This window comes from Oncorhynchus keta, chromosome 8, assembly GCF_023373465.1.
Source record: "Oncorhynchus keta strain PuntledgeMale-10-30-2019 chromosome 8, Oket_V2, whole genome shotgun sequence".
In the NCBI taxonomy this organism is placed as follows: Eukaryota; Metazoa; Chordata; class Actinopteri; order Salmoniformes; family Salmonidae; genus Oncorhynchus; species Oncorhynchus keta.
In genome coordinates, this window is record NC_068428.1 from 18,715,847 (window position 1) to 18,730,349 (window position 14,503).

Below are 14,503 nucleotides of genomic sequence, written 5' to 3' on the forward strand. Positions count from 1 at the left end.
GCTTCCCTGTTTCATATATTGCTGTTCGCTCGACCCTATGATCACTTGGCTACATAGCTGATGCCTGCTGGACTGTAAATTAATCACTGTACTCCATTTTGTTTATTTTGTTTATCTGTCGGCCCCAGCCTCGAACTCAGGCCCTGTGTGAAGTTAACTGACCCTCTCTGCCCATTCATCGCCATTTTACCTGTTGTTGTTGTCTTAGCTGATTAGCTGTTGTTGTCTTACCCGATGTTGTCTTAGCTAGTTCTCCCAATCAACACTTGTGATTGCTTTATGCCTTGCGTTATGTCTCTAATGTCAATATGCCTTACATACTGTTGTTTAGGATAGCTATCATTGTTTTAGTTTACTGTGGAGCCCGTAGTCCCACTCAACATGCCTCAGATTCCTATTTTGTCCCACCTCCCACACATGTGGTGACCTCACCCAGCATAACTAGTGTAGTGCGTCCAGAGATGCAACCTCTCTTATTGTCACTCAATGCATGGGTTTATCTCCACTGTACCCGCACCCTACCATACCCATGTCTGTACATTATGCCATGAATCTACCATGCCCAGAAATCTGCTCCTTTTATTCTATGTCCCCAACGCACTAGACGACCAGATTTAATAGCCTTTAGCCATACCCTCATCCTACTCCTCCTCTGTTCTCCGGTGATGTAGAGGTTAACCCAGGCCCTGTGTGTCCCAAGGCGCTCTCATTTGTGACTTCTGTAACCGTAAAAGCCTTGGTATCATTCATGTTAACATCAGAAACCTCCTCCCGAAGTTTGTTTTACTCACTGCTTTAGCACACTCCGCCAACCCTAATGTCCTAGCCGTGTCTGAATCCTGACTTTGGAAGGCCACCAAAAATGTTGAGACTTCCATCCCCGACTACAACATTTTCCGTCAAGATAGAACTGCCAAAGGGGGAGGAGTTGCAATCTACTGCAGAGAGAGCCTGCAAAGTTCTGTCATATTTTCCAGGTCTATGCCCAAACAGTTAGAGCTTCTAATTTTAAAAATGAATCTCTCCAGAAATAAGTCTCTCACTGTTGCCGACTGTTACAGACCCCACTCAGCTCCCAGCTGTGCCCTGGACACCATATGTGAATTGATCGCCCCCCATCTATCTTCAGTTTGTTCTGTTAGGTGACCTAAACTGGGATATAACACCCCGGCAGTCCTACAATCTAAGATAGATTCCCTCAATCTCACACAAATGATCAAGGAACACTCCAGGTACAACCCTAAATCCATAAACATTGGCACCCTCATAGATATTATCCTGACCAACCTGCCCTCCAAATTCACCTCTGCTGTTTTCAATCAGGATCTCAGTGGTCACTGCCTCATTGCCTGCAGCCGCTATGGGTCCGCGGTCAAATGACCACCCCTCATCACTGTCAAACGTTCCCTAAAACACTTCTGTGAGCAGGCCTTCCTAATCGACCTGGCCCGGGTATCCTGGAAGGATATTGACCTCATCCCGTCAGTAGAGGATGCCTGGTTGTTCTTTAAAAGTAATTTCCTCACCATCTTAAATAAGCATGCCCCTTTCAAAAAATGTAGGACTAAGAACAGATAGAGCCCTTGATTCACTTCAGACCTGACTGCCCTCGACCAGCACAAAAACATCCTGTGGCAGACTGCACTAGCATCGATTAGTCCCCGCGATATGCAACTTTTCAGGGAAGTCAGGAACCAATACACAAAGTCAGTTAGGAAAGCAAAGGCTAGCTTTTTCAAACAGAAATTTGCCTCTTGTAGCTCTAACTCCAAAAGGTTTTGGGACACTGTAAAGTCCATGGAGAATAAGAGCACCTCCTCCCAGCTGCCCACTGCAATGCTAGGAAACACTGTCACCACCGATAAATCCAAGATAATCCAGAATTTCAAAAAGCATTTTTCTACGGCTGGCCATGCTTTCCTCCTGGCTAGCCCAACCTCGGCCAACAGCTCCGCACCCCCTGTAGTTACTTGCCCTGCAATTTCCTGCCCAAGCCTCCCCAGCTTCTCCTTCACCCAAATACAGATAGCAGATGTTCTAAAAGAGCTTTAAACCCGGGACACGTACAAATCAGCTGGGCTAGACAATCTGGACCCTCTATTTCTAAAATTATCTGCCGCCATTGTTGCAACCCCTATTACCAGTCTGTTCAACCTCTCTTTCGTATCGTCCGAGATTCCTAAAGATTGGAAAGCTACCGCGGAAGAGGGGGTGACACTCTAGACCCAAACTGTTACAGACTTATATCCATCCTGCCCTGCCTTTCTAAAGTCTTCGAAAGCCAAGTTAACAAACAGATCACTGACCATTTTGAATTCCACCGTACCTTCTCCGCTGTGCAATCCGGTTTCCGAGCTCGTCACGGGTGCACCTCAGCCACGCTCAAGGTACTAAATAACATCATAACCGCTATCGATAAAAGACAGTACTGTGCAGTTGTATTCATCGACCTGGCCAAGGCTTTCGACTCTGTCAATCACCGTATTCTTGTCGGCAGACTCAACAGCCTTGGTTTCTCAAATGACTGCCTCGCCCCGCTCTTAAACGCTAGTAAAACTAAATGCATGCTCTTCAACCGATCGCTGCCCGCACCCGCCCACCCAACTAGCATCACTCTGGATGGTTCTGACTTAGAATATGTGGACAACTACAAATACCTAGGTGTTTGGATAGACTGTAAACTCTCCTTCCAGACTCATATTAAACATCGTTCCAAAATGAAATCCAGAATCAGCTTCCTATTTCGCAACAATGCATCCTTCACTCATGCTGCCAAAAATACCCTCGTAAAACTTTGGCGATGTCCTTTACAAAAGCCTCCAACACTCTACTCAGCAAACTGGATGCAGTCTATCACAGTGCCATCCGTTTTGTCACCAAAGCCCCATATACCACCCACCACTGCAACCTGTATGCTCTCGTCGGCTGGCCCTCGCTACTTATTCGTCGCCAGACTCACTATCTCCAGGTCATCTATAAGTCTTTGCTAGGTAAAGCTCTGCCTTATCTCAGCTCACTGGTCACCATAACAACACCCATCCGTAGCACGCGCTCTAGAAGGTATATCTCACTGGTCATCCCCAAAGCCAACTCCTCTTTTGCCGCCTTTCCTTCCAGTTCTCTGCTGCCAATGACTGGAATGAATTGCAAAAATCGCTGACTTTAAGCATCAGCTATCTGAGCAGTTTACTGATCGCTGCAGCTGTACACAGCCCATCTGTAAATAGCCCATCCAACTACCTATCTCATCACCATATTGTTTTTATTTACTTTTTGCTCTTTTGCACACCAGTATTTCTACTTGCACATCATCAACTGCACATCTATCACCCCAGTGTTAATTTGCTAACTTGTAATTACTATGCTGCTATGGCCTATTTATTGCTTACCCCCTTACGCCATTTGGACACACTGTATATAGACTTTTTATATTGTGTTATTCACTGTACATTTGTTTATTCCATATGCAACTCTGTATTGTTGTTTGTGTTGCATTGCTTTGCTTTATCTTGGCCAGGTCGCAGTTGTAAATGAGAACGTGTTCTCAACTGGCCTCCCTGGTTAAATAAAGGTGAAATTAAATTACATTTAAAAAACAGGTTATAGGCTACATGAACAGTAGGTGAAATTAATAAGAGGTGAAAATGGATCAAATTATTAGGCTGAGGCACATGGGCTACTAACAGCTTACTACACAACATACACTTAGTATTACTTTCTTAGCTACAGAATACATATCTCCCTGCAATATTACATCATTTATGCAGCAGCATACAAGACATTTTTGGACTCACCTCAATTTAACAGGAAGGTGGCGTGGCGGTCCTTCGTTGAAAAATTGTGTCATCAAACTTTCTCATCAAAGTCTGGCATTCTCTGAATTTATGGTGCATTCAAGACAACTGGGCACTCTGAAAAAAAAGTTGAATCATGATGACGTCAGTGATCTTCAGGTCGTAGCTCTAGAAAGAGGCCTGAGTTCCCGATTTACAATTTAAAGTAGGATGACAGTTCAAAACGTATTTTCCGAGTTGTAACTCATTTTTCCCGAGTTCCCAGTTGTCTTAAACTCACTAAAGTCAGATTTTGCCGTTCCAAGTTAACAGTTGTTTTGAGCGCGGCACAAATCATGCTTCACTGACTGCATGGCCAATGTTGAATGTTTATCATTTTAAACTAGGAAAAGAGACCCTTAATTATAGACTTGGGACTGCACAGCCACTCCACTGAATGATTTCCTTCAATGCTTGCAGTTAGCCAATGATTCCTTCCAAACCACTCATTGTTTTAATTATATATTTTTTATTTATTTAACTAAGCAAGTCAGTTCAGAACAAATTCTTATTTACATTTGACGGCCTACTCCGGTCAAACCCAGACAACGCTGGGCCAATTGTGCACTGCCTTATGGGACTCCCAATCATGGCCAGATGTGATACAGCCTGGTTTCAAATTAGGTACTATAGTGTCGCCTCTTGCACCGAGATGCAGTGCCTTAGACCGCTATGCCACTCAGGAGGCCAAATTGTTGAATTTGCGATTTCCAACTTGTAATGTTTATGTTCAATGGCAGATGAGCACTGATACGTTTTATCTAGAATTTCTCTTCATTATTTCTCTTCATATAACAAGGATTTAAAAGGATTTGCCAGTAGATTGTCAACTTTATTCATGATGATGACTGCTACCTATGATTTTGAAAGTATGATGTTGGCATGATCAGTCCAATCAAAGCTACTGTAGATATAACGTGATTTGATGTAATTTTATCTGTGGCCATTGACCTTGAGCCTTCTTGGATGGGCACTTCTAATGTAACCCTATGGCAGCACCCAGGGGGCTTGAATCTTCGAGCTCTACCATTAGACTTGGCATTGACGTAGTGTCCCCATGAGTAACAGAACACTGAGCCGATCACGGCGCAATGCTTCGTATTCTCTGCTGGCTTGCCCCACCACCACAGAAATGTGAGCTAGGCTGTAACATCTGCATTTTGGAGCTCCCTTACTCAAGAAAACAAAAAAGAGACCATGTTTGTATTCGACTTTATTAACTCAGTTATATATATATATATATATTTTACATTGTTTGCAAAGTGATATGTGACACGTTTAATGCCAAAATAACATGCAAAACAGGCAAGCAAAAATTGTGGGGCTCTGCTGCACCTGCCCTGAATGACAGGTCGCCACTGCCCCTGGGCCAAATTCGTCCTGCAGGTCGCCAGTTGGGGAACCATGTCTTAGAGATACTGGACTTGATGAGAAGGGGGAAATGCTGGGGGAGGTTCTCTTCTGGCTGTTCAACCAATCCAGTAAATGTGGAGGAGGATTTAAGATGGATGTTGCCTTGGTCGTGTTCGAGAGAATAAAATCAACTGCAGGCAACTGCTGACTGACTGATATACAAATCACCTAGCATCATAAATAAAGACTCTTTATTATTTGTAGATCAGTCAGTCAGTCACAATTTACACATGATACATTGGGGTTTTGAGCCTCTCGAAGACGTCCAAACCCGGAAGTCGCGTCACAGGCTTTCTTTCCATTTCCCCTGAAAACCGGAACATACGGTTGTTGTGGACTCGGCCCGACTCCGCAGAGGCTATAGTCACAGACATAACAATGAGCCAGATGTGTAATTTTATATATAATGCTGAAGCATCCGGTTGGCGTTTCCACTCATCACCAAATATGGTGATAAGAGGAAGCTCAGTAGCCGGCAGTGGGAGAAGATGGAGCGAGATGGATTTAGCTCATTTTCTCATTGATGAAACATTTTATCTCAATACAGTATTCTTCAATACAGTTTTCTGTTTTCAAAACTAGAATCCCTTAGGAACAGAATGGACAAAGTTTTGTAGACTCGACCCTTTGTCAAAGTGTTTTTTTATGCTTTGTTTCGGAGTGCAAGGGCGAGTTAACGTATTGCACATGCGCACTTCAAATAGCAAATGTTCCCTAACGGAAATATGCAACCACGTGCTAAAACGCGCCAATAGGATCTCGCTAGCTCGTGCTTGTCACTGCCCACCTCATTGCTTGTTCTGCCCACTATGATCAATTTCCTCCCGGTGGAAACGACAGGCTGTGGTCTATCTTGGGTTAGTTATAAAAAAATCTTTGCTCCAGTCGTGGTGAATAAGATGGGAATCTCATTTGTTGTCTCCGCAAAGAGGGCGTTTCGGGAATGAAGTAATCTCGTGTAGGGTATGGAATATAGATAATTGATACTGTACTGTGTACTGTTTGTCTAGTCAATATTTTTCACAAGTAGATAGCCTATTGAAATTTTCAGCATAGCCATCTATTCGAATAACCGAGTCGATGCAAAGACTTGTTAGGCGGGTCGTTGTCGGGGAAAATGACAGGGGGGGACTAAAACAGGGAGGAATGGCAGCTAACCTTGCTAATGGGAGTGTACTGTACGGGTAGACATTTCACAATGTGAGTGTATCAAACAAAATCAGTAGCAAGCCATTGTAGCCAAGTTGTTTGGGCGCATGTAGTGCACGGTTATAATGCTTACATTGTATCAGCATCCAGAGTGTAGATTTGCTGCAAGGCAAGCGTTTCCCTTTTTTTGTGTGGCTATCCGTGGTGGACAATGATGGTGGCTGGGACTCCGATCACACACTGTTACTGCTACACTGCTCGAGTAGGCTACAATGTTGCACTGCTGAGCTGAATCAAACAGAATCAAGGAGCTCATATTACCTTTGGATTAACACACGGGCTAATCCTGTGTTCATAAGGGTTGGTATGCCACGTCATTTTTTTATTCTATGTGCACGTCAAAATACAGTGGCCTACTACCAGAATAGATGTTCTCCAGACTAAATAATATTGAAGCCCTTTTGACAATGATGTGATAGGGATGATGTATTTTGCATGCACTATATGTCTTTGAATAATTCAGGCCTGGTGTTGTGTTATGTGTTGCAGTACTGATCGGCGAGGTCTGCTGCAATTATGGATGATCATCATCATCATCACCATCATCATCATCAACTTCATCATCACACACAGGGAAGCATGTCACCATCATATGTTCCAAGGAAGAGGAAGGCTTCACAGCCAAAACAAAAAAGTGGTGTTCCACTACCAGGTAAATGTCACCAAATTATCACTAGATGTTTGACATTGTCAGTTTACTGAGCAAACTTTAGAGCTAAATGACATGCTAAATGACATGCTGTCCAAGTCTGTCTCTGGCCAGTTGCAATTTCAAATGTCTTTAATCTAGATTATTATTGCCTGCGTAGTCTCCATTTATGTATTCCATGCAAATTGTCTCGGAAACTCTCTTTTTAATACTGTTTTGTCTGAAAAGAGATTAACTAATGAAAATGTGCCCATCCAACAGCTATCCAGAGGATGTCAGATATGAGTGTGATGAGTATGATTGGTGCTCCACCTAAGGTAAGAATAAATACCCTAGTCAAAAAATCCCTAGTCGTTTTTTCCAACAGAATCCAATAGAATTCTCACAATTCTATAGGATTTTGTGTCCCCTCTATCAGAATGGAATTGGACTACTTTTTCCCTTTTGGAAAACAAAATCGATCCTATAGGTTTTTGATGAATATTGTAGGATTTTGTCAACCCAATCAGAAGCCTATTATTTAAAAAAATATCTTCATTGAACCCATTAAATTATAGTTTGATGTAATTTGTTCCAGTACTATACTACAACATTAAGTACAACATTTTTGTTGATCGGAAACAGCAGTTCTATATTCATTTTGGTTTTATTCACCACCACAATATGGGAGTGATTCAAGGCTGCGTGTTCATTTGCAGTAAGACCACCAGTACAGTACACCTTTTTCAAAAAATAACTCACTTGAGTTATTTGATTTGATCCTTATTCATTCAACTTCCTGTCTTTGAATTTGACATTACAATATGACATACAATGCTATATACAGTTTTACAATAACACAAGATTTTAGGGAGTTTTCCCCTTAGAATGCACAGCATCTTTACATTGCTTATATGCAATTAAAAAGTAGAAGGAAAATACATTTTTAGGTACAGTAACATTTACATTTTAGTCATTTAGCAGACGCTCTTATCCAGAGTGACTTACAGTAGTTATACTGGTACCTCGTGGGAATCAAACCCACAACCCTGGCTTTGCAAGTGCCACGCTTTACACGGGGCACAAATATATGAGCATTTCTTTACTTTGATATATAATAGTCAGCTATGCATACAAAACAGAGAATGTTCCCATGACATCTTTATGATGGGAAATGAAAAGAAAAACAAACATTAAAGGGGACCCCCCCCTCAACTCCTTCGCTCCCAGGGTTGTACCTTTTATTGCGTCTCCATAGTCCCAATATATTGCTCACCATATGTCTGCTGCAGAGAGACAGAGCCATGAGAAAATGAGTTTAGATCAGTCATGGAAATAAAAGTGCTGAAAACAAATTGGCTCCCTATTTAAAAAGAAGATGGAGAACAAGCCATGAATGAGCTGGAGGGTCGGTGCTCCATATGTTAAGCAGCCAAGTTAGCTATAGTGTAAATCAAATATATAGCCAAGTTTTGAGGATAATCCTTTAGAATGTAATGTACATATCTATACAATTCCTTCTACAAAATGTATAGAAATCCTATAGGAGACAAAACTAGTTCTATTGAACTCCTATAGGATTATGTCCTCCATCGACTGTGTCCTCAACCACTCTCGACCCCTCTCTATATCTGTCTCCATATATGTACATGCATCTGTCCTATAAAAATAATAATAAAATAAAAAATGTACCCTAGTCAAACAATCCTACAGGGTTCCAATAAATAAATCCTATCAGATTTTGGAACCAGTCCTATTGAAATCCTATAGGATTCGTTCCAAAATCTGATAGTATTTTCTATTGGATTCTAATAGGATTTATTTATTGGAACCCTGTAGGATTTTTTTGACTAGGATAATACAGTATTTTGTTTCAGTTCTACTTGACCATTATGGGTGTTCTGGCCAAAGAATGGGTGCACTATTCCAGTCCTCAATATGAAACTGAAATAACGACAATCATATGATGATCGACAAATGATTGAGCATTAAGCACTTCTACATTAACTTCCAGTACGATGGTCCTTATTGCAGTTTTCACAATACAACCATGTAAGGTACTGTAGGACACTGGGTATCTGCTTTACAGTTCTCTAATTGAATATTCTAGAATGATGACCCCCATGCCCAGGTGACTCAAAAAATGAAAAGAACATATGGCAGAAAAAGGTAAATGAGTTTCCTTTTTTATTTTTTATTGTCCATTTCTATCAATTGTCCCACCCATCAGTGTAATGAAATCAACTCCTACCTTTTCAATCCTCTAGGTATGAGGATCTGCAGAATGTCTCCCTGGGCTCTGGTGTGGAGGATTCAACCAGCGAGACGTCCTGCTGCTCCGTGGTGTCTTCCAGCCTGGCTGTAGCCAACGGGGAGCTGCCTCCCCCTCCACCTCCCTCTGCCAGACTGCCTCACAGGCTGGTGGCTAAAGACTGTTGGCCCAACCAGGCTCCAGACACGGGCAGGGCCCAGGGCCGAAGTCAGGAACCACCTCCACCCTCCGATTTTGCCATGAAGAAAATGCGGAGAGTGGAGGTGGACAACGGAGCACCATCTGTTACAAATTTCCCTCCGGAAGTGAGACACACAGGTAGTTATTGTATCTTGCAACCATCAATCTCTTCTTTTATGACTCTTTCTCTTACATACAGGTATTCAAGTTTTAGTTCATGCTGAATGTTTCCTTTGATGCAGTTCCAGTTCCTGTTGGAGGTGGACATGTCCATAGCCATGTCCATAGCGGTCACTCAGTCGGAGGTGGACATGTCCATAGCCATGTCCAAAGTGGTCACTCAGTCGGAGGTGGACATGTCCATAGCCATGTCCAAAGTGGTCACTCGGTTGGAGGTGGACATGTCCAAAGTGGTCACTCTGTTGGAGGTGGACATGTCCATAGCCATGTCCAAAGTGGTCACTTGCATGGAGGTGGACATGTCCATAGCCATGTCCAAAGTGGTCACTCGGTTGGAGGTGGACATGTCCATAGCCACATCCACAGCGGTCACTTGCATGGAGGTGGACATGTCCATAGCTATGTCCAAAGCGATCACTCGGTTGGAGGTGGACATGTCCAAAGCGGTCACTCGATTGGAGGTGGACATGTCCAGTGCAATCACTCAATTGGATGTGGACATCTCCAGAGCAGTTACCCTATTGGAGGTGGACTTGTCCAGAGCAGTTACTCTGTTGTAGGTGGACATGTCCATAGCAGTCACTCTATTGGAGGTGTAGCTATCCAGAGCAGTCACAGTCACCCAGCAGAGCCGTCCGAGGAAGAGAAATCTAAAGTCTTCACCTTCACAACCAAGAAAGAACCTCCTGTCTACCCCCCAGGTGAGAGGACAAAGGATTAGCAAATGCAATGTCACCATAGATATAATCTCTGGCAAAACTTTAGTTGTTGATCATATGCTTGTGTAATAACACTGTAATTACTCTAGTAAAAATTTTGTTTTAGCATGATGTTACGTTTTTCTTTGAGAATTGCATAGTAATGGAGTAGGGATTGTTCCTTATCCTATGTTTATTTTTTTTTTTTTACTACTTCCTGTGTGGAACAGGAAGTCAAGAGGAGAGGTGGCAGCTGATGATCCTGGGGAAAGGGCGAGTCACGTGCCCCAAGTGTAAAAGTGTGAGCAGGAAGACTGTGGAGGGCCTCAAGAAACATATGGAGAACTGCCGAGTGGTGAGTCTGCACCATCCTCACAATAACAGCCTCTCATGTTGCACTCACATTAGTTCAACTGAATTTGAAAAACTAAACGAATATGTTTTTTGTAGAATCCCTTCACGTGTCAGCAATGCGGGAAACAACTGAAATCTTCCACTGGAATGAAGTACCACATCATGGCAGACCACAATAACCTGGTAAGGCCATTCTCCCATCTGAAGCTGGTTTTGGTGTGTTTCATGTTGACATTGGTGTTAACTGTCTTGTTTTTCCAGCCCTCGCCAGATGACATAAATGGCCTGGATGACCAGTCCATGAAGGAAAAACTGAGGAAGGTGCTGAAACGGATGGGCAAATTAAAATGCTCGAAAGAGGTATGATTCCTTGCTGGCGTCTGTATCTGAAATTGTAGTACAGATTTCACCTTAACCCATTGTTGGTAGTCTTCCTAGGCAGATGGGTTGCCTCCCACAATGTTCTGACAGGCCAGGGATTTCTGAGACTACATTGTTGGTGCAGGGGAACTAAAGATTTTGTTCCATTCTAAAGACTGTATGTTACATTACAGGGCTGTACTGGTAGTTTCACCAGCATCATGGGTTACCTGTACCACATGAAGAAGTGTGGGAAGGAGGAGTCTGAGCTGGAGAAGCTGCTTCTCAACTGCCAACACTGTGGCAAGGTCTACAAGTCTAAGGCAGGCCTGGAGTACCACCTCAAGTCAGAGCACGCACCAGTGAGTTTCCATTGCACTGCATTTACAGTATACACTTCTCCACTAGTAAGACAGTTGGTCTTTCAAGGTTACAATTCACTGGGAGACGTTCCATCACACAACATGCCATTGTGCATACAATCTGTAGCAGTTACATCCTTGCAACTTCAATGTCACACATTTTTCTCAGTATATCCACCCTCTCATTCTCCCAGAAGACCCCATTCCTTTGAGTCTCTTTTTAGTCTAATTTATTTGAACTTTGCTTGAGTGGGAGATGATAGACAGTTGTCTCCTTCTCCCCCGCAGGTGCCCCAGAATGTGGAGGAGGATGAGGTGAAGGCCCAGAGAGAGCCCAACCCTGAGAGGACACCCAGCGGCCGGGTCAAACGCATGTCAGCCCAGGTGGCTGTTTTCCACCTACAAGAGATTGCTAATGACGAGCTGGCCAAGGAGTGGCCCAAGAGGAAGGTCATCGGGGACCTGGTCCCTGACGATAAGAAGGCGAGGGATCTTCAACACTAAGATGGTCTTAGAGCTGTGCTCATGTATCTATTCCTGTGTGAACATTGACCTCCAGATTAACCATTATTTCTGTTGGGTTCCACAGCTGAGATATGCACGCCCAGGGCTGCCTGCCTTCAGTCAGGAGGTCCTTCGAAAGTGGAAAAATGAAGTGAAGCTGCAAAAGAAAGTGCAGTGCCCAAACCTGGTACGAACCATACGTCTCTAAATGATCTTTCATCCCATATTGCCTATAGTAGAGATTTTACTCTCTGTACTATACTTTGCTTATATTGTGACTGGGAAGCTTTCTGGTTTCCCTCAGGGCTGTGGCTCGGTGTACACCAGCGTGTCTGGACTGAAGGCTCACCTTGGGCTCTGCGGAAGGGTAACTGAATAGATTTCCCCACACTGCTCCCCTCTCTTTCACTTCCAAGTACTGCAACGTATCCAGAATACTGTGAAAATTATTCAGCTGAAACCGAGTCAATTCTTACATTTTATTTTAGCATTCAAACCTAATTTTAGCAGAAATGTAACCCATTATTAAGCATCTAATTCAACCAAATGTTGTCTCTCTCAATGCAGGGGGACTTTGAAGCAGGGAAATATAAATGCTTGATCTGTAAGAAAGAGTTCAACTCTGAGAGTGGGGTGAAGTACCACATCAACTCTGTCCACTCCCAGGTCAGAAATGTATTTAGGACTTTTCACCACCTTGATGACCTACTCTATCATATGAATTTACAATTGTTTGCCATATGAATACAGTATTGCAAAAATACATTGTAGTGATTTTTGGTGGCACACAATGCTCATTTCCTTTGTCCTGTGTTTTCTTAGGACTGGTTTGCGGTGACCTCAAAATCCAAGAACTTTAAGGTTCTGAAGGCCAAGACCAAGGAGAACAGCACCGTGGACGACCCCATTGTCCAGCACCAGACCCTCCATGTCTTCACCCCTGTCCTGGAGCCCTGGCAGGACATGCCGATTGGACCTCCACCAGTGGTGCCCGAGCCAGCCCTGCAGGCCAACCCTGAGGCAGCAGAAGGAAAGAGGAGGGGGAAGGGGAGAGGGAAGGAGAAGGACTGCTATGACTTCACTGGCAGTGACCACTCCAGCAGTAGCAGCAGCGGCAGCTCCAGCAGCGATTCAGAGACAGAGGAGCTTGATGGCCAGAGACACGACGTTGACCAATGGGCACTGCAAAGACCCAGTATCATCGAGACCCACCCCGATGTCGCCAAGCAACACAGAAGCAACCCCTAGTTCGTCCAATCACCTGACTTCAGATCAGGGGTCTGGTCAGGAGGGTGCAACGTTACAGAACATTCAGATAGAAGTGCATTGGTCCTGGGATGTGTAGTCTGTGTTTCAACTGTAACTATGAGGTCATCTTAGCCAACGTTTAATGTGTTTTATTATTTTAATAAGTTTGATAACTCTTTGTTTTCTGACATGCTTACTTAGACTAATCTTTTAACCCCTATTTTGACAAGTGCTTATGTGTTGGCTTGTGCTCCTCGATTCAGACTGTGCCTAGTGTATGGATCTATTATTTCATACAACTCCTTTATTATACCTTACTTGTTATCAGACCTCTTCTTTACAATGCATATTTAACCAATAGCATGTGGTGTTAATGTAGTGTGTATTTTATATATTGGATAGTGATATGATAACACAGGATACATTTGAGATACAGTGGTTGTCGGTTATAGTTGTCCGTGTTGTTTTTAACACTGCATTGTTTGTTGATGTACACAGTCCAGATGGAAATAGGTGCAGTTGTCATTTCATTTACTTCCTGTGTGGCCCTGTACTGTTTCTGCAGATGTATGAATGTATTTAGTTTATTCTTCTGTTGATATTTCTGTCAGTGCACGCACTTCTGTTCAAGTTAGGTTTTGAGTAGATTCATAACTATTTTATTTAGTATTGAATAATGAACTGGCCCTTGGACATTTTAAGTGATCCCTAACACATGATGTTAACGATAGGTTTTCTCTATTTGATGCCTTTTAAAATCGACGTAAGATAAGTTAGACAACCAATGTCTTTCAGTTCAAAGGCTCTGCTCAGGTCCATGATTCCTGTGACCAAAACAAGAGGCATTACGCATGCACTTTTATATTGAATGAAATTAAGTGCTCAGTCTAACGATAGGCATTCCCATAACCCAACCTTGTGAAGGGTGACAAGTGTGCCCTAATTTGTTGTCTGGCATTAGACTGCTTCTTGAGTCTACCGGCCAATATCGTGTTCAGTCTTCACTGTTTTGAACCAACTGTTGTTTGTCAAAAAATGAAAAGTATTACACTTCAATTCCACATTTGTGTACATTTGTATTCATGGAAAATCTATTGTTTCAAGTTTTAGAAAACAAAATGCATTATACTTTTTTTTTTAGAAGTACTGTAGGCCTAATTCGCTGCTATTTTTAACTACCAGGAGTGTTCGCTATATCAACAGGTGAAATAAAATATTAACATAATGCTACTCATTTTCGCCCTTCATGCCTTACACAGTAA

At 42.9% G+C, this 14,503-nt stretch overlaps 1 protein-coding gene across 9 annotated transcripts; it reads left to right on the top strand.

The window, feature by feature from the left end:
- Window positions 1–6,073: 6,073 nt before the first annotated feature.
- On the top strand, window positions 6,074–14,471 carry LOC118386935 (zinc finger protein 512-like). Of its 9 annotated transcripts, none has more exons than XM_052523726.1 (16): window positions 6,074–6,209; window positions 6,945–7,107; window positions 7,366–7,421; window positions 9,194–9,252; window positions 9,351–9,673; window positions 9,778–9,930; window positions 9,964–10,416; window positions 10,644–10,768; window positions 10,864–10,950; window positions 11,029–11,127; window positions 11,322–11,489; window positions 11,778–11,972; window positions 12,079–12,180; window positions 12,298–12,360; window positions 12,561–12,659; window positions 12,816–14,471. In XM_052523726.1, exons 2-16 carry the CDS (start codon window positions 6,972–6,974, stop codon window positions 13,239–13,241), a joined length of 2,544 nt encoding a protein of 847 aa, XP_052379686.1. In that variant the 5' UTR covers window positions 6,074–6,209; window positions 6,945–6,971; the 3' UTR covers window positions 13,242–14,471. The 9 variants fall into 9 exon arrangements, with proteins under 9 accessions (XP_052379686.1, XP_052379687.1, XP_035630850.1 ...); XM_052523727.1 differs by having other exon boundaries at window positions 6,110–6,759; XM_035774957.2 differs by having other exon boundaries at window positions 6,110–6,755.
- The last annotated feature ends 32 nt before the right edge of the window (window positions 14,472–14,503 follow it).

What these genes read in the sequence shown, in the direction of transcription:
- LOC118386935 (XM_052523726.1), top strand. Translation starts at nt 6,972, where the DNA reads ATGGATGATCATCATCATCATCACCATCATCATCATCAACTTCATCAT. An exon ending in TCCGGAAGTGAGACACACAG is followed by an intron (nt 9,674 to 9,777) that starts GTAGTTATTGTA and finishes CCTTTGATGCAG; the next exon opens with TTCCAGTTCCTGTTGGAGGT. An exon ending in TCAACTCTGTCCACTCCCAG is followed by an intron (nt 12,660 to 12,815) that starts GTCAGAAATGTA and finishes GTGTTTTCTTAG; the next exon opens with GACTGGTTTGCGGTGACCTC.